The 18381-nt window shown below is 47.0% G+C and overlaps 1 protein-coding gene across 1 annotated transcript; it reads left to right on the top strand.

Annotated features, from left to right (window-relative positions):
- Positions 1-409: 409 nt before the first annotated feature.
- Csrp3 (cysteine and glycine rich protein 3) lies at positions 410-18381 on the top strand. The gene is made up of 6 exons (XM_048430163.3): positions 410-536; positions 8375-8511; positions 13530-13698; positions 15189-15321; positions 16423-16516; positions 18106-18381. The coding sequence occupies exons 2-6, from the start codon at positions 8400-8402 to the stop codon at positions 18180-18182; spliced, it is 585 nt and encodes a 194-aa protein (XP_048286120.1). The 5' UTR covers positions 410-536; positions 8375-8399; the 3' UTR covers positions 18183-18381.

Raw genomic sequence — 18381 nt, 5'->3', positions numbered from 1 at the left:
GAGATTAGCTAAGTGTGTGCCAGACCCCCATCACTCTTATTTTTAGCTCGGCGTTCTCCTCACAAGTGCGGTGACCTGGGCCTCAGAATTCCAGAGGGCTCCCAGGCATGGCTCATGGTTCATTTGCAGGTATCCTCCACTGACTTCCAGAACAGGCTGGGTGTGGGGGAGGGGCGCCGCAGAAACGACATTAAATAAAAACCCTTTACTCTTCTTCCAAGTCCAAGTCTTTGGTCAGAAACTGTATACTTCACAAATGTATTCCTTGGTGATTTAGGCAAATGGCAACTAAAATAGAACCCAACTAATATTGTTCTCTAGGAGGCTCCCGGCTGGTATGGGGGCTGGGGAACACAACTAAGGGCTTTGGTCACGGGCTATTTTTGGCAGTTGTGTTACTCATGTCTTATTCACCCCCTCCCCTCAGCCTCCCCCCTGCCCTTCCCTCAGCAAGCCGAGGCTGGTGACAGCCTCGATATTTAAAGAGGACAAGAGTCCCCCTTACTCAGTTGAGCTGACAGAGACCACACAGGCAGGTAAGTGGATTGAACAGGCATTGGACTGGGGTGGCTGACTCACTGGGTGGCCGATGGGACTGTATAGAGTTCTATAGAGTGGAGGTATATTTTACAAACAAGTCCTAGTAGCTACTCTGGCTACACATGAGGAGGGTCAAATTATACACTTGATCCACATGTGAATCTAGCAGTTCTTTTAAACTTCTTAAAAGTATGATTAATATTGGGTGTGTGGGGAGTGTTTGTGAAGGTCTGGGTTTGATTTTCTGACATCCTGAAAACAAAAAAAAGTTGGGAATTCAAGGGAACCTCTCAGACAGGGCAATGGGCATGGGATTTATCTGGGTCTAAAGCCACCGTCACAGAGGGACGGCTCCGGTCCTCTAACCCAGATGGCAGGAGAGCAGAGGGAAAATCGAGCTCAAGAGACCGGCATTGTGGTCTCAGAACTGCCATGTAAGAAGCAGCTGAGTAGTTCTAAGGAAGTCCCTGCCCTTGGGGTCTTGGTCTCTTATCCTTCAAGGGATTGATACAAGTAGAGTGACTTTTTATTCTAAACTCTAAAGAACTACACAGTTCCAAAGCGGGTATCATAGCTCCCATAGCACAGAAGAGAGTCTTTCTCAGCTCAGATCACGAAACTTTGCTACTCACGAGGTGTGGGTAGACGATGAGATTCCAAGTCTGTGTTTTAAAATAGATACACATCAAAGATGCTCAGTGACGGGCATGCTTTTAGCCATTTAAATTTAATCAAAATTGGTCTTAAAAAGACACTGTGATGCTGAAAATCCATTAAAAGCTCTTATTTAATGGGAAGATTAATTCACTGCCAGTGGCAAGGGCGATTCCCAGTGTTTCCTACAGGTTTCAGTCAAGGATTTCTTTTTTTGCTGTCCAGTGACTGAGGATGAGAGCGGTTCTAAGCAATGAGTTGGGCAGAAACGCTGTGCAGATCAAAGATGCTGCTTCTAATTTCTGTTCTGGCCCTTAGCCAGGGTGGTGAACCCTCAAAGGAGGAGCCCGGTAGCCATCGGAGGGGCTTGTCTAACTCCAGTGTGTTGCAATGCCAGTTCATAGGCCCTATGACTTGCCTCCTATCTCAGAGTTGCGGCAGGTAGAGGCATAAGCCATGAAAGGAGTAGGAGATAGTCTGTGTCCTCAATTTACTTTGCAGACCGTGTGTCAAGGGAAGTGATATAATATGAAAATGCTATGCTATTTTCTACAAAACAAAGACCAGGGGTATCTCCCATGAATCAACACTATGGCCATCTGTGTGAAATTACCACACTTCTCTCAACTATAAAATGCTTCATCATCCAACCAGGTCATTACAATGTGTGCAGAACTGTTTTATCTCCCAGAACCTGCGGAGACTTTCCTGATTTGCCTTTGGTTCATCTCTTATTTGTGCTCAGTGTCAGCATCTCCACTGTTAGGAGGAGTTATACCCCAGCCAGAGCTTATTGCTTGCTCCCAGGGTGGGCCAATGGGTACTCTATAGCCTGGTCATACAAAATATCTGTCAGAGGCAAGAGAGCAAGCATACTGCAAAGAGCCTGGATGGGGTGAGAGGTAGCTTGGGGACAGGGTGAGAAGAGCAAGCAGCAGCAACCAACAGGTGAACCACAAAAGCCTTACCCAGAAAGTGGGGATAGAACCGTGGCAGATTCAAATCCTTAACTCTCGGGAGCCGTGAGAAGAAAAGCAAAGCAAGCAGAGTCAGAGGTTCAACCCAGAGCTCTGCATATCCCTTAGCTTCCCAGTTTTTACTTCTGGAACAGGGACGTGCAAGGGTGAGCACCTACCTCTAGGGGACGTGTGTGCACTGAGTAAGACACGGGGAAGCACTTTCCAAATCTCACACGACTATGAGTAAACGAAGCTGTTCAGAAGGGGCACAGGGCTGTCTCTGGGTTAGGAAAGATGCCCTGCGAAGTACAAGATGATGACAGAAGTCCAGCAGTCAGAGTGGCTAACAAGCTAGCCGGGAGTGAAAAGGTGATTGACATGTTTGTCAAGAGGAAGGATACAGGCCTTGTGGTATCGTTCGCAGGAAATACAACTCCAGGCAGGCAGCCTTCCAAGCTCAAGCATGTTGCCCAGATATCTGGGAGTAGTTACTGTATAGAGGGTTGGGAGTCATGTCCAAAGAGAAATATGATCTGCCTGGGTGGAAACTGAGTGTCCCTCCCAAGGAAGGATCCTGCAGCGAGGGATGCAGGGATTGTCTAGGAGCTGCGGAGTGTGGAGCCTGAGGGCATGGCTGGGCACAGTGACAGGCACCTGATGCTGCCAAGCTGCCCTTCTGCCGTTTCAGAGTAAGCACGGGCTTCTTTAGAGTCCCAGAAAGTCCTGGAAAAGTCATTCTTTAGGGGGAGAAACTAAACTTCAAGGGACTGTAGCAACCTCACGGGGTCACATGGCCAGGAAGCAGCAGAACCAGGATGGGAATGGGATACAATGTGGTCTTTAAAGCATAAAGGTCAAAGCAGAACCAAGAATGGCTGCCAGTAGCAGAAGTCAGCCGCGCTACAGAGATAATTCAGAACAGGGTTACTGCGATTGTGCATTAGTCTCTCTAAGCTCAGGTCCACCATGCACGAGAGGCAACATTCAACCTCTCCAACATTCCAAGGTTTAGTGACAGGAGATGGTGGAAAGACGTCCTATATACACTTAGTCTGTAACATTAGGAGGGAGCTATCCTCTGACCTTGACTCCTACTCTAGTAGCAAAAAGGATGTGACACCCCTCAGCCACAGTGACTCCGTATGGGCATGCTTCCCTTCAAAGCCCCGTGATTGGCAAAGCAAGCTCAGCGAGAGCTTCAGAGAGGCAGGGTAGGCCAAAGGCCAACTCAGTCAATGGTACTGGCAGTCTGAGATGGGAGCAGATCCCCTACCCCTGTGCTGGCCACACATGGGTGGCAACCTCTGAGGTTCTGAAGACTGGGAAACACAGTTGATTTGTGGTCTGAAATGAAGATCCACGGAGTGAAAAGACAGAGAGCTTTGTTTGTTTTGCAAGAATAGTTTAAACTATAGAGTAAATCACACCAACCAGCCATCATAATAATATATAGGTAATACAAGTCCCTGGGTCCCCGTGTACAACATGGATGAATATGGAGTACACTAACTTATTGCCTTTAGCCTTTTGGGTCTGATCTGCTCCTTTGACATGCATAGCGACTGTGCTCAGGAATCTGAGCCATGTGCCCAGATCAGACTGGGCACATGTTAATGTTCTGAACATGGCTTTGGTCTTTCGGAAGCCAGTGTCTTCTCATGCTTTGATGTCTTTCTTGCTGAACGATGAGAGAAGAGAGGCACTTGAGAGGGAACACTACTAAGCAGCGTTTCTGCAAAGGGAGGCTTCGCTCACTGGCAGTTTGGGTCCTTGAATTGGTCTCAGGGCTGGGAGAACTCTAGAAGATGCTTCGCTGCATTGCAGCCTCTTAGATGTCCATCCCCCCAGGAGACCTCCAGTTCTAGCGGAGCCCTCTCCATGTTTGAACACCACAGGTTCCTGGGAGGTCCCTTATATTACCAAGTTGGAGTCCCCAGGACTCCTCTCATGAATATTTCCTATACCCCATGAAGAGATGACGGGTCTGTGAGGTCTCAGTCGCCATCAGATGAAAAACTTGGTCACTGGAAGCGCAGGCTCATGTCTGTCTCCCGGAAGATAGGAGACAGCAGAAGGTGGCAGATGGGTCAAGTTAACTCGCCTTTGAGATGCAGCTCTCCCATTTACGGACTGTATGATCTTGGTCAAACCGTCTAGGCCTCTGTATAGTTTTCTCATCCCCAACTTGAGAACAACACAGTTCACTTTGTTTGACTGTTGTAAATGTCCAAGATAATTGTATGGCATATATTCACGTGAACACAGCTCTAGAGTCAAAGATCGGAATTCCAGCCTAACTACGTGATATAGGACAGAGGTGTAAATTTTCCTAAATGCACATTTCCCTATCTGCAAAGATGGTTTCAACAACAGCTGCCTGGAAGGGTTACTGGTCATGAGTTACTGAGTGCCTGGCCCAAGGGCTATGCTCTAGAACCTTTGACTTCATGGCAATGTCTGGGATAGTACTAACTCTACCGTGGAGTCCAGGACTCTGTCTCAGCTTGTGTAGCCAGATCAACTCACCATGTGGCAGCTTCTCTTAAGAGGAGAAGGTGAGCCAAAAGTAAGCTGAACACATTTGCTGAGCCGCTGGAGGTGTCTCTTCAAGTCTTGACTTAGCTTCTCTACCGGATTTTTAAACGGGTCTCTAAGAAGTGACACGGTCACTAAGTGGCAGCTTCTGTCTACTCCACTTTGCCCTATAACATCATCTTTCAGCCTCATGGTTGCAGGGGATGAGTAGAAAGAGAAAGAAGGAGGAAAGAGGAGGAGGAAGGAGAAAGGGAGTGAGGAACGAAAATCAAAGGACCGTCCAACGAACAGTATGGCTTTATTTTAGAAAATTCAGGTGACGCACAGCAGTTCAGAGTGGCAGCAGACCCAATCAAAACCTCCATTTTATAACTGAGTACCACTCAGTATACAGAGCCTGTGGCAGCGGCCAAGCAGAAGCAATCCTCAGAGAAGTTCCCAAAGAGTCCTCATTTGAGAAGGACAATGAAGGTCAGGGAGGGTACTGACTTACTGGACCACACAGCTTTGAAGAGGTTAGAAAGGACTAGACTGGAGGCCCAGACCCGATCCCTGACTCACTAAAGAGAACTCCCACTCAGCGGCCATTCTCTCTCACAGCGCCAATATTTAAGAAGCCCGTTGAAGGCCGTCTCTGAGTGGGATCGGAGTAACCAGTCTGTTCCCAGCTGGTACAGTAGGCTTCACTCTCTACCTCACCCTTATAAACTCTTGTCTCCCTTTTGACCGTGACCTATGACTTGTCTCCGACAACGGCAGCCTCAATAATAGTTCCAGAAAGCAGTGCCAGGTGGTGTGATGGTGACCCAGGCGATAAACAGTGCCGACGGACAGGCAAACCTATATTTGGTGTCCTACCTTCAGTGACCCTTGCCAGTTCTAAGCAACGCTGATAAACAAATGGCCCATCTCTTGGCACTGTGCCAAGGTAAATGCTCATCTGGATCCCAGCTCTGGGTGTTGAAACACAGCTATTCCAAAGCAATGCAGAAGCCAAAAAGGCCACCTGTCAGCCAAGACCAAAATGTACTCTCAAGTCATAGTGGCTTAACTAGAACGTTGGTGGCGTTTGAATAGCCTGGAATAAATGAAAAAAAAATCACCTTTGCCTCGGAAAAGTTTAGTATTGCTTTAAATGTCCACCACATTTTCATGACCTTCACAACTGTTCCGCGCACAAGAAGACACTAATATTTATTTCCCTCGGGTTCAAGTGATAAATGTCAATCAGAGTCTATGCTTTCTGATTCAGGACATGTTATGATACCTTTATAACTTTTGGATTGTGAGCACTAGAAGAGAAATCAAAGCCATGTTCCTTGTGTCGCTTCCTTGCTGTGCTCCCTTCCTCAGGAATGGAATTCGCTATTAAGCAAATCTTTCTGTGTTACTATTTTGGGTTTTGAGCTCTGATGTATGTAAGGCATAGAATTATGATTGCCTACAAACAGGTTGTTGAGATGCATTAGCTGGTGAGGAGGTATTATATGTAATTTTACCCTCATTTTGGAAAGTACGCCAAGGCAAATGCGTGTGTGTGTGTGTGTGTGTACTTTCCCAGGAGACATATCAGTCTCTCAGACTTCCATTAAACTTGCTGGCCATGCCGATGAAATCACTGACAATAGGAAATGAGAAATCTGACCTGAGGTGGTTTTCACTGAAAGTTTCCATGCCATTAACTCTACAAGGGTCACTGTCATGTTCTCAGATAAAACATACTATACCTTCCCTGTTTGAATTATGTTGAAACCCGGGATCAAAATGAACATGAACACAATTACGTGATTCTACTCTTTTCCAGAAAATGTGTTCTTTCATTTTCATGTGGGGGATGGATCTGGGAAAAAGAAGTTAGCTAAGAAATGACCCTAGTTGTTTGCTTTCTACGTCGCCATCTTGGCTGGAAATGAGTATGCCAGACAATTTCCAAAATTCATTCCAACTCAAGAGTCTACTGCTTCAATGGAGTCAGTAGAACAACTACTTAGGCTCTGTTTTGGAGATATGAAGTCATTATGGCTTTTTGCTAATTCTTAAGTCTCCATGAAATGTCCTTGCCTTTTTTTGTGTCTGCTGGACTCCTAGTCACTATCTGAATGTGGTCTCTAATGTGACCGCAATCCCGGCTGTTCTCTCACCCGAGTTACGATAGCACTCTGGTCCAAGGTGTTCTGCCTCTTGTCTGCTTTTCTCAGTGTGGGCTTCTCAATGCGGGGGACACAACCCATTCATTCTTCTATGTTTCCTCCTTGACCCACTACTTAGGACCTAGTTCAGTACCAGGCAGGCAGCTAGTAAGCCCCCGTGAGAGAATGAGTGAATACAGACTTGATTCCCACCGTTCATCTCACTCTTTCCGCTCCACTGGATAAACTGTACAGCAGAATAGAAACAGAGAAGACACAGAGAGGAAGCATGGGGTGTTTAAGATGACTTCTAAAGGGATGGCATCTCAGAGACGCTCAGTGGGGACATTCCCTTCGGTCCAGTGTCAGGTTCAGTGGTCTGTTTTCTGTTTACTTTCTGTTTCTTAGCAAAAACTGCCCGTGTTGTAAGACTGTGAGACACAACCCAGAGAGGTGACCCAAGAGGGCTTAGTGCTAATCGCCGCTATCCTAAGAAGGAACGGGGCAGAACTGCCTCACAGAGTGCCTGGTGGTGCTTAGTGGCCATGATTCTGTGACACACCAAGCTTCTAGGAAGCCAAAGGATTCTGGGGAAAATCCAGCTCCTTGGGCAGATGTAGGGCTTCAGAAGTCTACTGAATATCTACAGCTTAATTCAGCTTTGCTCCAAGGAAACTAAAAACTTGGGTTCACAATTAAGGGCCTGAAAATTCTGGCTTACCATTCCTTTTATGAACATCTCTTAAACATCATCCTCTGGGAAAAAGCTGAGAGAGAGGAGAGGTACGGCTCTAGGCAGAGTGTGTTTCTAGGTGCCAGGGACAGGTCGGTACCATCTCCCACTGAGCCTGTGATCTCTTACGTCCCTTCCCACACACTGAATCTTCTGGTCCCCTAAAAAAACCCGGAGAGAAGTGTTGGGGTGGTGAGGTAGAGAAAAGCCCCGCAACACCTCCAGATGGAGAGCGTGCTGAGGGCTGCTGAGAGCCAGTGTATCTTCTGGATTGCTGAGCCACCATAGCGCTGGCTGCCCGGCAATGGCATTCTTCAACAGACACGAGAAGCAACACTTGACAAGACAATTTTCATATTCTATACTTTTTGCCAGCTAGACAAGCCAAGACCGCAAGCTGCTGTCCACAACAGCATCAAAGCGCCTGCTCCGAGGTGCACCAAGTCTGAACCTTCGCTATATTGAGATCTAAGGTAGACAGGCAAGAACACCGTCATGTTCAGAAAGTTAATCCCATTTCTGATGAGATAACTTTCAAACTTTAGAGGACAAGAAAATAGTGTTAGAATACAATTTTATGCACACACAAGTAGTTGCCTATTCCTTCTAGGAGCCCTGGGAGATACTTAGAGACAGATGTTGCTGAAATTTAACAGACGAGGGGACCCCAAAGCCTGCAGGGTCTGGGTTGCTTGTGGAAGGTAGTTATTTATTGACTGAGTGACTGAATGAATGAATCAGGCTGTGCTCAGATCACTGTATTTCTAGGTCAGTTTACCCTCAATGCCATCTAAACCTAGGGCGTTTGCGTTATATCTTCTTAGATTGACCTTGGTCAGAGTCTTCACCATGCCAAACTGGGGCGGAGGTGCAAAATGTGGAGCCTGCGAAAAGACCGTTTACCACGCGGAAGAGATCCAGTGCAATGGGAGGAGCTTCCACAAGACCTGTTTCCTCTGCAGTGAGTTGGGGAGACCCCCAGGGGTTTGCCAGCGCCGCAGGGGGCCTCTGAGTCCTCATTGAATCCTACTGTGATTGTCCGAGTAGGGCAGCATGCAGGAGCAGGAAGCTCTGAGGATCCAGCGCCTGTGAGCTTCTTTAGAAGGCAGAACGCTCCCTTGAGCACCTTCCCTAGCCACGCACCAGCTCAGAGACAAGCTGTGTTGCCCCTGCTCTCGGTGACATTTGCAAAGTATGACTTGACAGAGAAAGGAAACTAGCAGTTGTCTAGATTTGGTTTTTCGTGGGGCCCTGGTCAGCTGTCACCGAAGCCACTTGTGGCTAGTCTTCCCTAAGAAAGGGAAGGCAGTGGGCAGCACACGCCAGGCTCAGGCATCAGAATGCCACGAAGGAACTCTTTAGCTGCCAGACAGATTTACAAATGCCCAAGCCGAGGGAGCTCTGAGAGACTGACTGACGTACTCGAGGGTCTGTCACGTGACTTCGGTCAAGGAGGGGGCAGGCACCTGCAGCAGAGTGAGGGCTAACCCCTGCACCTTCAGACTCCCGCCCCAGGGCTCCTTGACTTCACATTCTGCAGTTCCTTTTCTGGGACAGATGGGCCATGGCTTTGAAGGACGGCCACCCACCTTCCCTGCTTCTAGGCCAAAGCAACGACTCACAGGCTAGCTTCGTTCAGTATCTGGCAGGATCTGCTAGCCAGCTCAGTTCTCGCCTCACGCCCCACTCAGGTGGCTGCAAGGCATCCATTGATGGAGCTCCAGATGAACTTCAAGGCCTAAGTTCTAAATGTTAGGGCCGAGAGATACATAACTCCAAGGGTATCAGCCAGAAATAGTGTCTGGCTGTGTTCTCAGCTGCAGGTCCATGGTCCTCTCCTCCTCAGCAACTGTGTTTAGAGAGGAAAAAGAGGACTCGTCTGGGTGATTAGGTTGACACCCTTACTAATGCTTTGGATTTTAAGGATGGGCAACTGTCTTTTAAGTCATCTTACAAATCCTTCATATTCACTATTTTTCGTTTATAATTATCTGGACCTTGTTATCCATTCTCCAAGCCTTCAGTGGCTCTCTAAAAATAGCTAATGTTCTTTAAGTGACCAGAACCAGAAAGAGAACTGGAACCAAACAGGAAGTAAGCTTCGAGCCGAAGCTTTTCAATTCACTAACTGTGTTACTATGGGAAGCTGTTTTACCATGGTGGACCCCGTCTCTCTACCCATAAAATAAGGACGAATTTGTTAGGAGAAAACTGGGGTCCTATACCTGGAAATCGGCCTTCTAGGCTTTGTCCTGCTTGTATTAACTTTGATGCTGTGTAGTAAGTAGAGTGGACAGAAGCTTCCCACTGTGTGTCTCGGGGGGGATGGGGGGTGGGTTGGGTTGTCTTGACTTCCCAGCAGATGACACTGGTTGTGCTCAGTGGAGACACAGAAGAGTTTGAACACTTGGGAGCATATCCCATGGGTGGGATGAGAGCTCAGCCATGTGGGTTTCAGCCGTAGCGGCAGGGGCCTCTGGGGAGGACACACTTTTCTATATTACATCTAAGAGACTTACCAGACTCCAGCCAAGCCTCTGCTGGCAGGGAACAGGGTTCAGAGAGGAAGCTCTGCTGCACTTTAGCCTACTAGTGTGGTCCTGACTTCTAGATAAACTCCAGAACAGTCTACCTAGGAGAAATGTATGCAAACCACATATATAAGCATAAGCATTCCATACTAGTCATCATTTTATAGATATACCAATGAGATCAGGTACAATCAGTTCTGAAATATCTCACTTAATATATGAGCTATAAGTCACACACACACACACACACACACACACACACACACACATATATATATATATGTCTCATGACTCATGAGATATTTTATATTTTTAGTGTTCGCACTCAACTGAAGCTGAGTGTGATTTTGTGAGCTTATCAGCACATCCTGTAAGGATGGTTGCCATGATACTGGGCAACACAGCTCTCTCCTGCTATGTACAAAAGCTCTTCAGGGGCCAGCAGGATGGCTCAGTGGGGAAAGGTGTTTGTTTCCAAACATAATGACCTGAGTTCAATTCCTGGAACCCATATGGTGGAGGGAGAGAAATAATTCCTGCAAGTTATCCTCTGACTTCCCCTCACATGCTAACACACACACACACACACACACACACACACACACACACACACACAATGTAGGTGGGCCTTCTGTCTATGTGTTATTTTCATCGGTTAATAAAGAGACTGCCTTGGCCCTCTGATAGGACAGAAAATTAGGTAGGCAGAGTAAACAGAGCAGAATGCTGGAAAGAGGGCAATGAGGCAAACGCCATGGAGCCAGCCACCAGGTCAGACATGCTAAATCTTTCCTGGTAAGCCAGCACCTCATGACGCTACACAGATTATTAGAAATGGGTTAATCAAGATGTGAGAGTTAGCTAGTAACTAACTCTCTACAGATAATGGACCAGGCAGTGTTTGAATGAATACAATTTGTGTGTTGTTATTTCCGGGGCTAAGCTAGCCGTGCGGGAGCCGGGCAGGATGAAAAGCAGGCCTGCCTGCAGCTCCTCACTACACACACACACACACACACACACACACACACACACACCCCTTTGGAGTCCCAGACTTGGCCTGACCTTGCGAAGTGCTCTTCACAAGCTGTCATGGAGAGCTGAGAGTGGGAACTGTGGGAACTGGTAAGTCACAGGAATGGAGGTCGGTGACAGCCCCAGACCTCACTGCTGTACAACAGGAACTCACCAATCTCTAATAACAAGGCCCTTTACTCAGCCAGTCACTCACCCAACATGTGCAGATCTGGGCCCTCTGTCATGGTCTGGAGATACTCAGGTAGAACAGGCCCTGGTCCCTGTGAGCAGAGTGGAGGGCAGTAACTAAAGCCAACACGGTAGACTCGGGTATTTGACTTCTACAACCGTTGGAAGGCATTCCCTTTAAATCATCCTTCAAAGAATTTTTTTATTCAAAGCCTTTTAAAGTTTCTCATGTGATTGGTCATTCTCTCAATGATTTAAATCTTTTTTCTTGAGCAAAGAATTTTTGATTATCAATTGTAGTAAGGAGGAGGCCGTTTGTTGACTGCTTAGCCCCTAAATAACCACACAGATACTGTATTAATTAAATCACTGCTTGGCCCATTAGCTCTAGTTTCTTATTGGCTAACTCTTACAACTGAATTTAACCCATTTCTAGTAATCTTTGCACCACCACATGGTTGTGGCTTACCGGGTAAAGTTCCGTCTGGCTCTAGCGGGGCTACATGGCTTCTCTCTGACCCTGCCTCCTTTCTCCCAGCATTCACTTTAGTTTTCCCCACCTAGCTCTGTTCTTTTGCCCTATCACAGGACAGTTTCTTTATTCATTAACCAATAGAAGCAATACATAGACAGAAGGACCTCCCACACCAATTAATACTTGAATAAATGCTCTCCATATTCCTATCTTCCAAACTCCTCAACCATTAACCTCTGGCCCATTCTACTTCATTCATAATCTTCTTTTTATGCCTGTTCTAATTACTCTATTTTTAACAACAAAATGCCATTTCAGAAAGGCATATTAACCTGCAATGATCCTATCCCTGCCTGGTTTTTTATAAAGATCACTTGGTGGAACTGTTTTGTCTTTTAAAGAAACAAATACATTGAATGCCCATGTTTTATTATTTCTGAGGTTATGCTCACACTTAGCGATTATTACTATAAACCCTTAGTGGTCATTATTGCAAAGCACTGCAGTGTTTTGTCAAGTTGTGGAAATGCTTTACCCCTAACAGCTGCCTAACAGCTATGGTAGGTAATAGGCTCTGTGGGTTGAGATCATTTTCATGCTCTAGCCTCCTGGTCAAGGGCCAAACAAGAGCTTTCTGACAAAGCTCAGACAGAGATCTAAGTGAACAGGAACTGTGCAGGGCATCTGCTACAATCAGCTGTCCCCAAAGTGAGCATATTGGATGAGGAGGGCAAGAAAGAATGGGATCCTTGAGTTTGTGTGAGACTAGGAAAATTAGCATTTTCAGTATATTCTTCATGTGTGTTATTAAATATTATAAGATGACATGACATTTTCGTTTACATATTTAAAAGTCCCACCCTCAGGATTGCCTGCATAACTTAGTAGTAGAGAGCTTGGTTAGAATGCCTGAGGCCCTGGGTTAAATTCCTAACACCATATATATATACACACACATACACAGACACACACACAAATGAACACAAACACGCAAAGCCTTTTTAAGTTTAAAAACCAACTTTTTCTGCAATCTTTGTCTTTGGATTTAGTTACCTTATATTTGGAGACAAATGGCATAAGGAAATGATAGATAATGGCTTGAGCCAATGGGTGATGAAGGGGACCAGTGGGTCACTTGTGTCCCTTCTGTCCTACCTCTGATTCCAGAACTGGACACAATATCACAGGACTCTTCATAAAACTTGATGAAGGCTGGCAGTGGTGGCACACGCCTTTAATTCCAGCACCCTGGAGGCAGAGGCAGGTGGATATTTGTGAGATCTACAGAGCTAGTTTTAGGACAGCCAAAGCTACAGGAGAAAACCCTGTTTCAAAAAAAAAACCCAAATAAAATAAATAGATAAACAAACAAACAAACAAACAGGTAATAAAACTTTGATGGGTCCAGAAACTGCTCCTATAAGACTAAGGTGTGAGTAAGCAGCCCCACCCCACATTCCCTGATGTCATTCAGCTGGATTCATTAGTTCACCAGAAACACTGTTACTAGCAGGTCCAAGACTCCATACTCCATTGCAATGCTGACTTCTACCCCCTTTCTCGCTGGGAATACCAAACATCTGCTTCTCTTCTCTGAGCCTCTTCCCTCGTCTGCCAGACCAGGTCTCTCTTGAAAGTGACTCAGAACAGATAGATGCTCTAGATGTGCCAGGAGTCACAGATGTATTCTTGGCCTGGGGCTCTGGGTGCAGAAGAGAGAGATGGGGAGGTCAACCCTTACTCCTTGACTCTCCCTGTTCTCTGCAGTGGCCTGCAGGAAGGCTCTGGACAGCACCACAGTGGCAGCTCATGAGTCAGAGATCTACTGTAAGGTCTGCTACGGGCGCAAGTATGGCCCCAAGGGGATCGGGTTTGGACAAGGCGCTGGCTGCCTCAGCACGGACACAGGCGAGCACCTTGGCCTGCAGTTCCAACAGTAAGTTACTGCCATGCTTCTTTTCTCTCTGTTAGTCTCCAGTGATCAGGACAATTCATTCCATTCCCATAGCAACATTTTCTGGAAGTGGGAGAATGGACTCTATTGTTGACTTGCCAACAATAGGAATACTCACTCTGACCAAGTCCTACCAATGTGTTGTCTCTCTCTAAATTATCTGCTTTTCTAAAGGGCAATTACTTTTACATGATGGTTCTCAGTTTGCGTGTCAAGAGAGAACCCAGAGTGTACAGATGTTCCATTATTTGATCTCTGCAAACTGCATGGAGTCTCTTTTCTTCTCCTTTGAGAGCTTCTGTGTAAATCGTATAAATAGAGCAGGAAAGTCTTGGTCATTCTCTTAGGTTGTAAGATGAATAATGTCTGCAATGCAAGAAGATTGGTCTAGAGCTGACCCTCAGGCGGAAACACCAATATGATGGTTTTGTGGGTCTCCTTGGTGCCTGCGGCCTTACCTGTACAGCACTAACACCCCCCAACACAATCCGGAGGGCGTGGGATATCACAATGGCCACTGTCAGCTCAATCCGCTTCCCCACTCTCTCTCACTGTTGACCATCACTAGCCAGACTCGAAAACAATCTGATGGTGGCTGGTCCACAGCTGCTGGCTGGCCAGCCGGTATCTGTCTGGACCTAGCCCTGTGGCGATTGGCCAGAAACAGCTAGCTGAACTGAGCACCTCCCCCAGAGAGCAGTTTGTCATTTTGTCTCTTGAGAAGAGGGTCATCCACTGTAGAGCCTGGAAAAGTCGAGGGATGTGCGCTCACTAGAGGCCTTCTCTTATTTTTCTCATTACTCGTCATCCCAGCCTGAGACCTTCGGTTAAGGACGGCGAGGTGACGGCAGCTGCATGCACTGTCTTGCATCATCCAAAGCCTGCTTTTTGACATTGGGGAAAGAGTGCAAAGTCTTTGGAAACCTGGGTTTTTTTCCTAGCTCCACCTGCCAGGAGATTCCTAGTCTTGCTCCTGTTGGGTCCTCCCTCTCTTCCCACTGTCCATATCTACTTCCCACTGGTGAGGCTCAAGAGACACCACATATAATGGAACATCAAAGACTAAAACGGCAAGGAGCTGAGTCCTTGCCTCTATCTTGATAAAAGTGCGCATCATCCTGGCCTCTAGTTTTCACTTGGCTTCGGGATAATACAAAAAAAATATCTAAAGAACAAAAGCAAACCAACGACAGCAATGGCAGCACATGGGCGTGCACGGAATGCTCGCTCAAGTGTCGAAGGAAAGATATAAAATCATCAGAGCTAACACACGCTAGCCCATCCGCACTGACAGGCGCTGTCTTCAGGGTTTTAACACAACCATCACCCTCAGCAGCTGAGACACGTCCCGTGATTATGCCTACTGTAGATGATGAGAAAAGAGGCACAGCGGGGTGAGGTACATCACGTGAGGCACAATTTTCAAACTGTGCGCCAAGAACAGTCTTCATTCCACTTACGGTTCCCACCAGGTCCCCGAAGCCAGCACGCGCAGCCACTACAAGCAACCCTTCCAAGTTCTCTGCGAAGTTCGGAGAGTCAGAGAAGTGCCCACGGTGCGGGAAGTCAGTGTATGCTGCTGAGAAGGTCATGGGAGGTGGCAAGGTGAGGATGTCTGGGTGAGTCAAACAGCAGCTTCTCAACTCCACTGGATCCGTGGGAGAAATAAAATCTGTGGGGACTGTGGCTGGGGCCAGACCCTTCACGCTCCTTAGTGGCCTGTTTAGAAGCCACACAGGCACCCTCCCCCCCCCCCCCCGAGCCATTTCCAAATTTTGTGACTGTTCCATAGTGCCCTTTGGCAACTACAACTAGCAAGTTTGTCGCAATATGAACATACTGGGGAGAAGGCGTGCAGCAAAGCTTCATGGATACAAAGGTGCACAAGACCCACGCGCCCCCCCCCCACCCCCCGTGGTTCTGTGTCCCATCCCTCTAGAGGTGTCAGCCCTGGAAACCCATCAGCCCTGTACAACTCAGCTTGATTCTGTTATCACACGCTTGCACATATCCTGGTTTGGGGAAAGTCATCAAGGGAGCACAGAATGTGCATTGCCCTTCAAGTCCAAACCCAGGGTGTTCACTAAAGGAACTGGACCTGGGGAAAGAAAAATTGTGTTCATTCTGTATAAGGAGAAGGGGAGACTTGAAGGGCTTGAAGCTTAGGGCTGACATCACACGAAGACCAGCCATTTGCAGACATACAAGACCTCCAGGCCATGCCTGGCCGACAAAGATGTGCAGGACAGAGGTGGTCTACTGGAAGCCAAGCCATACACCTCTCTGTCATCATAGTTACAGAGTAAAAGCAGTGGCTTGCCTGGATAATTGCCTAGTTCCCCCCTTTCACTTTCTTGAACTTTATATGTAACATAAACATTGCCATTGACTCATAGGCAAGTCTTTCCTGCCAGTCTGTCCCCTGATCTTATCATTCTAGGGAAGCACTTTCCTGTTGAGTTTATTCTGAAGAAACACACATGCAAATTATTATTATAAATCCATTAGCAGGGTTCTAAGAATTGCAGGTCAAAACCATGGCATCATATTTTCTTGAAACCCCTGGCATTATTAGTTGAGGGCCTTCTTTCATAAGAGAAAGACCAGGGCAGTAGTCTGCCTTGTGTAGTGCTGGGCAGTGCACTTCCAGTGGGACCACAATGTGATGCTTGCCTCCCTGATAAATAACCCTCTCATGGCTCCCAGCCTTGGCACAAGACCTGCTTCCGCTGCGCCATCTGTGGGAAGAGCCTGGAGTCCACAAATGTCACAGACAAGGATGGAGAGCTTTATTGCAAAGGTACGTGGCTGCGGAGACTTTCTGAGTGGAAGTTGTGCCATGCTCAGTGAGCTGCCTATGTCTGCCAGGAATCAGGCTGTTCAGTTTGGCAATTTGGGCTCTGGGAAGGTAGTAAAACCACCCAATGGAAATGGGGCAGCCCCTGTTCCCAGCTCAGGGGTTTGGGCCCCAGCTCAGGGGTTTAGGACCAAAGATATCTGGGAGGGACATAAGGAAGAAGAGTGAAACTCAAGCATCTGTCTTCCAGTAGGAAGCAGAAAGGGTGTCTTGCTGAGTGACATCATCCTGGCCTCATGTGGATGCCTCTCCCACAATCTTTCTACACTCCTGACATTTAAAACCACTTAGCAACTATAGGGACAGAGCTGTCTTTAGTGCTGATCCTCCCAGCTTTGCTAACGCTTCCATAATCCTTTGGTCGTGTGTGTTGATGGTGAGGCCCAGCTCCCGCCTGACAGCGAGAAAAGAAAGGACACACTAGGGAGCAAAGGCAATATGTCCTCAACCCTACAGCACCTCTAAGGCGTAGTCTGAAGTTCAGAGAAACATCATCACCTAATGATGGTGTTCCAGGAGCTTGAATGTGTGTGGTGGAGAGGAGGGAGTAGGGGTGGTTTAAAGAGGGATTGCTATTGAGACTAGGTACCAGGTGTGGCAGCACGTATGTTTGTAATAAACCCCATGCCTTTGGGTGTAATGACACATGCCTTTTATCCCAGCACTTGGGAGGCAGAGGCAGGCGAATCTCTGTGAGTTCAAGGCCAGCCTTATCTACAGAGTGAGTTCCTGGACAGCCAGGGCTACAGAAAAAAAAATCCTGTCTTGAGACAACAGCAACAATCAAAACAAAACAAAAGTAAACTAAAAATCCCTACACCTGGCAGGCAAAAGCAAGTAGATATGGAATTCAAGACCAGGATGGGTTGTAGGACTGTGTCAAACATCCAAAGACCACAGATTGCCCAGAACATTCCCCATGATGACACAGGACAGGAATTCACTTGCTGTCTGACAGGCAGAAGAAATGTATAGGTCATAAGACCCTAGAATCTTGCTGTAGCCATAAAAAAAAATCCAGCATATAAAAAAAAAAGTTTTCAAAGTGAAAAACATAAATGAATAAAGGTGGAGCTGTAGTGGAGAGCGTTCAGAGTGCAGCAGCATCCGCAGAGTGGATGCGATTCTGAAGACGGTCCTCTGGGCTTGAAGGGTGATGTGGGCCTGGGAGGGGGCATCCCAGGAACAGGGAACAGTAACAGGAAGGGCTTTACAGCACATTGCAGAAACTGTATGCACATCCAAGTGCTTGGTGGACAGTAGGGAGAGCCCTGGGCAACAGCTGGGCAGAAGGCTGAGCAGGCAATTCAAGTTGGCTTTTGTGGACTATCATATAAGGAAGTTTCAGCAACACTGTGAAGTGTAAAGACATATTAAAAAAAAAAGGTTACTAGCACATCTAAGTGCAGCTTTGTTTCTTTAAAAGTAAAGTTTGCCAAAAGGCTACTACTGGCAGGTAAAAAGGATGATATTTAGACAGGACCCAAAATAGCAATGCTAATATATATTCTCTCTCATCTTCTGGTTCACAGTTTGCTATGCCAAAAATTTTGGCCCCACAGGCATTGGGTTTGGCGGCCTTACACAGCAAGTGGAAAAGAAAGAGTGAAACGGTATGCGTTCTCACAACCCTGCCAGCCAACAGCAGGGCCAAGTAAGCCCGCAGACACAGAGTTTGCCCCAAACTGCCTCCTTTGTAGCTGGGCGGCACCAAAGTATTTGGAAGAAAATCCCGGGATGTAATCTGCAGCGGATGCTTCATTATTCACTATTTCTGGGGCGGGAGAGGCAATAAACGTTTTAGTGGC

This window comes from Myodes glareolus, chromosome 24 (assembly GCF_982192425.1).
Source record: "Myodes glareolus chromosome 24, mMyoGla1.1, whole genome shotgun sequence".
NCBI lineage: Eukaryota > Metazoa > Chordata > Mammalia > Rodentia > Cricetidae > Myodes > Myodes glareolus.
Note: the sequence above shows the minus strand (reverse complement) of the source record. Positions and strands in the feature narration are given on the sequence as shown.

What these genes read in the sequence shown, in the direction of transcription:
- Csrp3 (XM_048430163.3), top strand. Translation starts at nt 8,400, where the DNA reads ATGCCAAACTGGGGCGGAGGTGCAAAATGTGGAGCCTGCGAAAAGACC. An exon ending in CTTGGCCTGCAGTTCCAACA is followed by an intron (nt 13,699 to 15,188) that starts GTAAGTTACTGC and finishes GGTTCCCACCAG; the next exon opens with GTCCCCGAAGCCAGCACGCG. An exon ending in AGGTCATGGGAGGTGGCAAG is followed by an intron (nt 15,322 to 16,422) that starts GTGAGGATGTCT and finishes CATGGCTCCCAG; the next exon opens with CCTTGGCACAAGACCTGCTT.